Raw genomic sequence first — 8534 nt, forward strand, 5'->3', positions numbered from 1 at the left:
GCCCCATTCATGCCGTCATACATACCAAGATGCATCACATATCAGTAATACATTACGCGTATATATGTTAATGAACCGATGGCAATGAATTGCAAAGCAAACAATACCACAAGTGCACGTCCGTCCGTTGTTGACAATGCAAAAATAGAATGATTGCAATATCAGAATATAAAAAATGATCTGGTGGAAAGTGGGCGAGTCGCTGTGCATGCTATTGCACTTCGGTTAGTCTGATGGAAACTGCTGAGTATATCGAACACACTGGAAATAAAGTAATAACTAAAGTGGTGGAACTAAGTGGTTCATAGTTAAACATACCAGCCAGATTTTGTGTTAACTAAATTAATGTTAAGAAATCGGGGTGAACAGTTGGTTTGTACTTTGTACTTCTTCTTTTGTTTTTTTTAATAATATAATTCGTTTATTTAGCCGTGGCTATTTTCATCTCATTTCGATACAATCACCTTTCCCTTCCATTTACAATTTCCTATCACTACATTTACTTATTTATCCATTTTTTTTATCATCACATTTTATCAGCTTTAACTTCTTTATTTATTTTCATTTAATTTAATTATCATCCTTCCTTCATTTAATTTTGTTGGTCACAAATTCACTTAATTTCAAACCTTTTCGTTATTTTTTCACTTTTTATTTCGATTGGCATCTCGTTAAATTTCTCTCTCTTTTGTTTACTGTTGGTAGTCTGAAATCGTTTCTGCCGCGTAGGTTTCTTCCATGTATTTCACCATTTTTCCTTGTCTGTTCCACCAGATATTCCGGTACCATTCCATTCTTGATTTTATGCACCAACTTCAACGTCTGGAACCATATTCTTTGCTTTACACTCATTATGACCAATTTGTCAAGCATACTCTTTATACTGGTGTCTCTTCTGCATCGGAGGATTATTCGCAAAGCTTTGTTTTGTAGCTTATGCATTTTGTCCATCTCCGCTTTGTTGGCTGTTAGTAGAAGTGACGCACAGTAGTCAAAAAGTGGTGATATGATTGATTTATATACGCAGACTCTGGCTTTAAGTGTTAGATTCTTAGATATTCTGCTAAACACACCAACTTTCCTTGCCACTTTCTTACATACCAGGTGAATATTTTCTTTCAGATTCACTTTATTGTCGATCATGATGCCAAGATATTTTATGCTGTTCACTGTTTCCAATCCGACACCATTTATCATCAAATTCACATGGTTGATTCCTCTTCCACCTTGAAGTTGCATCACTTTCGTCTTTTGCTCGTTTATTTTCAATTTGTTCGCCTTTAGCCAGTTTTCAATTCTTTTTAAAATCACTTCGGCCAGTGTGAAAGGAACTGAAATCATTGCCAAGGTACAAGTTACAAGTTATCCGATAACTGGTAGTGATATGTCAAGGTATATACTCCCCAAAAATTGCACGCTTCAGAAATCAAACTAATATCACAACCCTGACGAAGTCCGGATCATACAGCTTGATCTACTCACAGAATGAGTCTTCCTTCCATGCATTCAATGCACTGTTTCGCATCAGAAATGGAATGGTGTATAAAGACAAATTTGTGTGCGTATGGCGAAAGCGTTCAGATCTTGTCATTCAACTAATGAACATACACAACTGGGCAGAAAAGTTTTTCCAGGACAATTTTAAAGTTACAACTTAAAGTGCGACGGATTAAATTTTCAACAAAAAAATTCAACCGAGTTACTGGCTGCCTTCCCGAATATCACTTCAAGAATTTCGTTCCTTGGAATAATTGATTGGTCCAAGATGACCAGAAGGCAGGCAGTTACCCATGTCTTATTATACTCGTTTGAAAGCTTGTATCTTAAGACATCTAGAAAAAAAATTTAACCGAGTAACTGACTGCCTTCCCGTGAAGTGTCCGACACAAAATACAGAGTTTTCCTGTGGTAATGCCATATAAAATTTTCATTTTTAACCCACCCTGATGTGCCTGCAAAAATTCATGAAGATCCACTGACCTCTTTCCGAGATAGCCCGTCGATAGATAGATAGAAACATACAGTCAGTTGAAGCACGGTGGGGCTGAACAACTTTTTTCCGACAAGTCAATGTACATGAAATTTTATTCATTATTATGAAAGGACGTCACCTCACGATTACCTTAAACCCAAATTTGAGTGGCATAAAGGTAGTTTTCTTGGTAGCGAGGGCTTTCTCACTTTGATTTCTTAAAAATTAAAATAGTGATTTACCATGATTTACCAAAGGTAAATGACTATATTTTATGACGATATGCAGCTAAGTTACTATGTTTGACCTGGTTAATCAATGTTTAATCACTAGGTATTAACTAGTAGCTAATCATGGTAAATCAGTTTAATTTGTCCCCCTAAATATTACGCCTATTTATGGTTGCAATTGTATTAAAAAAATAACAATTTCAGTCCTCCAAGCGTGAATAAGAAGAATTTCCTTGCATCAGCATTAACACAGACAATGTTTCGTACAGAGTACGACGAGAAAGAAAAGTTGTGGAGTGGTTTGAATATTCCGCCGTTATACAATCCAAAAATATCGATTGCACAAGTTCTTCTCAGAGCTTTGGCGAAAAATGGTCCGAAACTATCGCAGGTATATTCAGCATATTTGCCTGAATTCGGTGAATTAATTTAATTCTTTCAAAATGATCAAACCAATTTTCACAGATTAGTGACGATAGTGGAATCCAAATGACCTGCGATGAGATTCGTTTGAAAGCGATTCGAGCTGCTCAAAATCTGCAGCAGCGGGGATACGAACCGAAACAAGTGATTGGAATTATGGCCAGAAATTCACATCATCTGGCACCGATTGTCTTCGCTTCGATGTCGATGGGTTGCCCGATCAATGCAATCGGCTCAACATTCGATAGGGCGGATCTAATTCAAAATTTGAGGACACCAGAACCAGTTGTGGTTTTTTGTGACGTCGACATGTACGATTGCCTTCAAGAATGTTTAAACGAAATGGGAAATAATGCGAAAGTGTTCACTTTCGGCGGCTCCAAATGTGATTCGGAAGAGGTGGAGAATTTATTCATCGAAACTGGCAAAGAGGACAATTTTCTGTAAGTTTTGTTACGCAACAATTGCGTTCAATAACGTCCTTACAATCATCAAAATTTTGTTGTTGCTTAGACCAGTAGAAGTCGACGGCGTGAATGATATTGCGGTGTATCTTTCTACTTCCGGAACAACAGGGCTATCAAAAGGTGAATAAGATACGTTCAAAGTTCCTTATTCTTTCAAGGTGTTTGTTCAACGACGAAATTCTCTCTCCATCCAGGTGTTTCCATAACACATGCCGCTCTTCTTGGACAATTGTCTCAGGACGATGTATTGTATCCAACTGACATTGTTTTGAATTTTAGTCAAATTTTTTGGATTGCCGGTATTAGGGAATTATTGGTAGCAACAATGAATGGTGCAACCCGTATAATAACGACACAATCCTTCACACCCGAGCTACAGCTTCGTTTAATTGAACAATATCGAGTCACCTATTTACTGAATTTGCCAATTCAGTTGACAAACCTTTTGAAAAGTGATCGCCTTGCGACTGCTGACCTGTCAAGTGTACGAATAATTTTAGCCGGAGGAAATAAAGTTCCGCTTCAGCTAAAACAAGAAATGAACTCCAAATTACCAAATGGGTATGTTCATGTCGCATACGGATTGACTGAGTTGTGTGGCTATATTTCATTGGACTTCCCTAAGTCCAGCGATAACGACACAATTGGCCAGTTGGTGGCTGGAGCTAAATCCAAAATAGTCGACGACGATGGAAATCGTTGTGGTGTCAACGTTGATGGTGAGATTTGTATCAAAGCCACTAACAAGTTTGCTGGTTACTATGATAATGAAACAGCCACTGCTGAGTTTTTTGACGAAGAAGGTTTCGTTCGATCTGGCGATATCGGACATTTTGATGAAGATGGCAATTTGTACATCGTTGATCGGAAGAAGAACATTTTTTTCTATTGTGGCTTTACAATCGAACCATCTGTGGTCGAAAGCTATCTGTCAGCGTCACCGGATATTAAATTGGTCTGTGTGGTTGGAGTCGATAAAATTGTGTACAGTCTTGCAGCGGCTCTTATTGTACGCGATGAAAATTCCAATATTACCGAGAAGGAGATCATCGAAATGGTTGCAGGTAGGTCCTGTTGTGCTGCAAAAATAATTTGGAGACTAGGAAACATATTTACAGCAACTTTTACCCAAAGATTTTTTTGATAGATTTGACTGTCAGTGTGGTTAGGAGGATGAGTGTGGTTAGGAGAATAAATGTGGTAAGGAGTGTGAGTGATGTTTTGATGTTTCACTGGTCTCAAAAGTGTCAGTGTTATTGGGAGTGTAGTGTGCTAGGAGTGTCAGTGTTGATGGGAATGTCGTGTGCTAGGAGTGTCATTTCAGTTCAATGTGGCAGTGCTAGTCATTGATAATAGGACAATTGTTTCAGCACATTTTCCAGATCAATACCATCTTCGTGGTGGAGTCTATTTCGTCGATTCGATTCCAACAACTCGGAACGGCAAAATATCGCACAGGAAGGCCAGACAAATGGCAGCGAGACTACATGAAGAATCGACTGAAGGCAACAAAGATTCATCAATTTAATCCAACATTGCGCTCAACGTTCACATTTGCAATTTAGTATTCCCGGAGTGCACAGATAAAAATATGAGACTACAATTTTTTAGGTCCAAGGGGATTACTTTCAAAAAGTAAATCTTCTGGATTATATTTTTAATCTTCGTTAAAAATTTAAAAAATTTAATTCCTTCAGGGATTAAAAATAAGACTAAACAATAATATAGGGGATTGAACAATGATAAGAAAGATAAGGATGATGTTGCTAAGAATTTTCTGACGATAATTTGATTGTCTTGAAATCTCACCTTTATGTTAATTTGTGTTAAACACGATTTACGAAGAAGATACGGTTATGAGAGAAAATTTAATTGAAACATGCATTAATTTGGTCTTTAAATGTTTCAGTGAGACTTCCGATGTTTTTTTCTGCCTTGCGTTACATAAAATTTAAAGTAGGTCTGTAAAAATACTGCCTGTGTGGTTGGGGTCGATAAAATTGTGTAAAATTGTTTCAAGAAATCGTTCAATCAATGTAGGCATCGCAAACATAGCATAGATATAGAGAAATTCAAGATTGGAATTGGAAAGAAACCCAATGGGGACTGAAATTTTGACAAGTTATTTATAAATCGTCGTAAAACATTATTCCAAACAAAAAATCGTTCAACGGTATGTCTCTAAAATGCACTGATCTTTTTATAAGTTCGTCTAAACTTCGAAACGTACAGCCGCCCGTAAGAAAACTACAAAATGGCGGCCCCGTATTTTTGATTTTACACTATTTTCAGAAATTCTTTTGATCAGAATGGTCGATACCCATGTAGTTCTTGCTGCAGAACACCTTACGCATACTTATTTTCATCGAGACTGGAAACGGCCTCCGGCACATTTTAGGCGGCTGACACAATGAATCTGTGCATTTTAGAGGCATGCCGTAGAACAATTTTTTGCTTAGAAGTTCAGCGTCGAATTGGTCAAAACTTCAATCCCCTATTTTAACGGTCAACTAATCCATATTACTATGGGACAATAGATAGATAAATAGATATAATTTTATTGAGCATAACCTATTAATTCACAATTTCACATCCCTGAATTACTATCATCATCATGATCATCACATTTCGTCTTATCTTAATAAATTAAAGTGTTATCTAACATTCACCTACTTTGCGTCTCATCATTTTCAAATTTTAAATTTCAAATATTGCTCCACGAGCCACACAAACTAATGTTCATTTCACTTCAATTCCTTTTGAATTTAAATTGTTGAATACTTTATATAAAAAATGGTAGTTGCTAATATTATTGCGCCATGTATTTCTTATGGCGCACTTATTATCGCACTCCAATTTTAGAGCGAATGCGCAAAAAAAAAACTACAGAAGAATATAAAAATGAAAACCATGAAAAAAATATTGACGTTTGAACTGACGATCTTACCATCTGGCAATTTGCATTTTAATCCTCACGAAGAATTAGTTTCTTTGAAATAAGCCACGTTGGAATTGAGAACCAACTGTAGCAGTGGAAAGATCGTCGACTGGAGTGCAGTAGGTGCCGGGTTCAAATCTCGTTCGAAAAAAAAATTCTGTTTAATAAAATTTCTCAATCCAGATTCACAAAAAAACTTCTTCTCATATCAGATGTTCAGGTAAAAACACCTAAAAACCATAGCATGACCATATACTAAAAAAAATGTTTTATTTTTTATGAAGTGAAAGCCAAATAAGCTAAAGTATCGCGATTCGACAGAATTTTGAAAATCTGAGTTTGAATTCGATTGTTACCGTTGTTATCTTTGGAAGATATGTACCAGGAAGATCATAGCGACAATTAATTTTCTACGAAACTAGCTTAATTATATTAATTTTAATGTTAATTTCAGTTAATTATCAAGGTATTAATCGAATTCCAGCTTCGAAGTAATGCTAGTACAGTGCCGCTTTTAGCTTTTGGTCGCCATAGGGCAATTGGAAAAATAGGCGCCAATTTAGTAAAGCTACATTTTTTTAAGGACCTCGGGCGCCATTTTCTTCTGCTCCACTCCGGGCGCCACGGGCATTTGCGCATTTGGCCCATATGGAAAAGGCGGCAATTAAATTTTCACGCATTTAAAACATTTAAATTAATTAGAAAAATTAGATTTTACACTAAACTATTTGGTTTTGATTCACTTTTTCACATACTAAAGATTCTGAACACGAAGTGTATGAAAACGAACATGTCGAACCGCGATACTTTACCTTATACTTTTTTCGGCACTACAAATAACATTGCGATCGTATTAAAAAGAGATTTTCATTTCAACGCATAATAAACAAGTGTCGAAAGTCAGGGCATAAAAGATTAAAATTTAAGTCCTTTTGGGATTACTCATTTGTGAATAAGTTGAAGTAATCCCTGAAGGGATTAAATTTAAATTCTACAAAAGATTCGGTAGCGTACTGTTAATCTCAAAAAGATTTAGATCTGTGTCTATATTTTTATCTGTGTGCGAATACAGAATTAGTTAAAATTAACTGGTCAGAGGTTGTTCTCCGTGTGAACACTCTATATTGTTTTTATTAATAAATACTTCAATATTACATTTCACTTGCTGAAAAACGAACTTTTCTTACATGAAACGACAAGTAATAACAAGACTTCTCAAACAAGTTTGTTCCAAGGCCAGATCAAATTTCATCAATATTTACTTTGAAAAACCGATCTCTGTGGATGAAATCGTGTTCTTTCGGCCTGTGAAAATTCTTGGAATACTTGGAACAAACCTGAAAACACAGAAACAGAGGCAAGAACAAGATATCACGTAAATGTTCATTTAAAAGTTTTTGATTTCCCTTGGATGGAAAGAGGATTATTACGTAACGAGCGAAAACAAGAGAATTAAGGTATAGAGGATACTGGTAATTTTTTCTGCCAAAAAACTTAATACCGAGAAATCTACCCAATGCGGAAGAAATAATGAAAAGGAGAAAAGAAGTGGAAAAATGACTAGAAATCGGGGAATGACTAGAAATCTGGATATGACTAGAAATGGGAAAATTACTATAAATTGCAAAATGACCAAAATTTGGAATTTACTAGAAATATGCAAATGGGATGAATTCGGGAAACGACCAGAAATCGGGAAATCAGTCTTTGCAATCGAGATCGAGAATTGATTAGATCGAGATCGAGGTGAGTATACAACGGGCCGCGAATCGAGTTCTTTTGTATGAAAATAGAAAAAAAAAGCCTTGTCATTCCGCTGCAATAGTGATCAAACGAAATTTTTTGATCGCTTTTGATCACGATTTCAGGTCATTCACAGACGGGTGTCATCATGGGCGCGGGTTAGCATAGCGCCCGTGACGCAAGTCCTATTACTAGAAAAAATTTCAAAATTTTTTTTTGTCGTAGACTGCAGAACCATATATGTATACAGCAAATATTGAAGTTCTACAATTCAAATACAAATGACTCCAAATTACCATTAAAAAAAACTAGGCGTCCGTACGAGTTCAACGAGCTATCACACATTCTTGCAGCATAAAATTTGGCCACGCAAAAAATCTTCCAAGAAGCCCCATTTCCACACATTTTGGTCAATTTCAGTACTTTAAACGAAACGAAAAAATCCTACGTTACTTTGTTAGTCCGTCCGTCCGTGTTTCCTATCTTCTAAAGTCTTCTTTAGATTTTGTTGAAATTTTGGGAGTAGATTCTAGTCGTCATTCTGAGACATTCCAGAAAAAAAAAATTGGGGGGAACCGGCCTCGTTTCGGAGCTAGGGCTCCTCGAAGTTCCCATATAGGCCCCATATAAGAACACCTTTAAGTGTGTGTGTGTGGATTGGTATGGTAGAACAAATTTTTTCGCTTTTGGTAAGCTCTGCTCGCCTCATTTTTAGCCCCGTACGAAGTACTGGGGGCTTATAAGATTAATATGCCGTTTGT

The 8534-nt window shown here is 36.4% G+C and overlaps 1 protein-coding gene across 1 annotated transcript; it reads left to right on the forward strand.

Moving 5' to 3' along the window:
* The first annotated feature begins 216 nt into the window (after positions 1–216).
* LOC119075320 (4-coumarate--CoA ligase-like 7) lies at positions 217–7184 on the forward strand. The gene is made up of 6 exons (XM_037181740.1): positions 217–372; positions 2407–2593; positions 2668–3068; positions 3139–3212; positions 3287–4156; positions 4463–7184. Exons 2-6 carry the CDS (start codon positions 2459–2461, stop codon positions 4618–4620), a joined length of 1638 nt encoding a protein of 545 aa, XP_037037635.1. The 5' UTR covers positions 217–372; positions 2407–2458; the 3' UTR covers positions 4621–7184.
* The last annotated feature ends 1350 nt before the right edge of the window (positions 7185–8534 follow it).

The sequence above is a fragment of the Bradysia coprophila genome, unplaced genomic scaffold, assembly GCF_014529535.1.
Source record: "Bradysia coprophila strain Holo2 unplaced genomic scaffold, BU_Bcop_v1 contig_200, whole genome shotgun sequence".
NCBI classification, from domain to species: domain Eukaryota; kingdom Metazoa; phylum Arthropoda; class Insecta; order Diptera; family Sciaridae; genus Bradysia; species Bradysia coprophila.

Bases quoted from the DNA above. Each gene is read 5' to 3' on its own strand.
- LOC119075320 (XM_037181740.1), top strand. From the start codon at position 2,459: ATGTTTCGTACAGAGTACGACGAGAAAGAAAAGTTGTGGAGTGGTTTG. The intron at 3,069-3,138 runs GTAAGTTTTGTT...GTTGTTGCTTAG, and splicing joins GGCAAAGAGGACAATTTTCT to ACCAGTAGAAGTCGACGGCG. The intron at 4,157-4,462 runs GTAGGTCCTGTT...CAATTGTTTCAG, and splicing joins GATCATCGAAATGGTTGCAG to CACATTTTCCAGATCAATAC.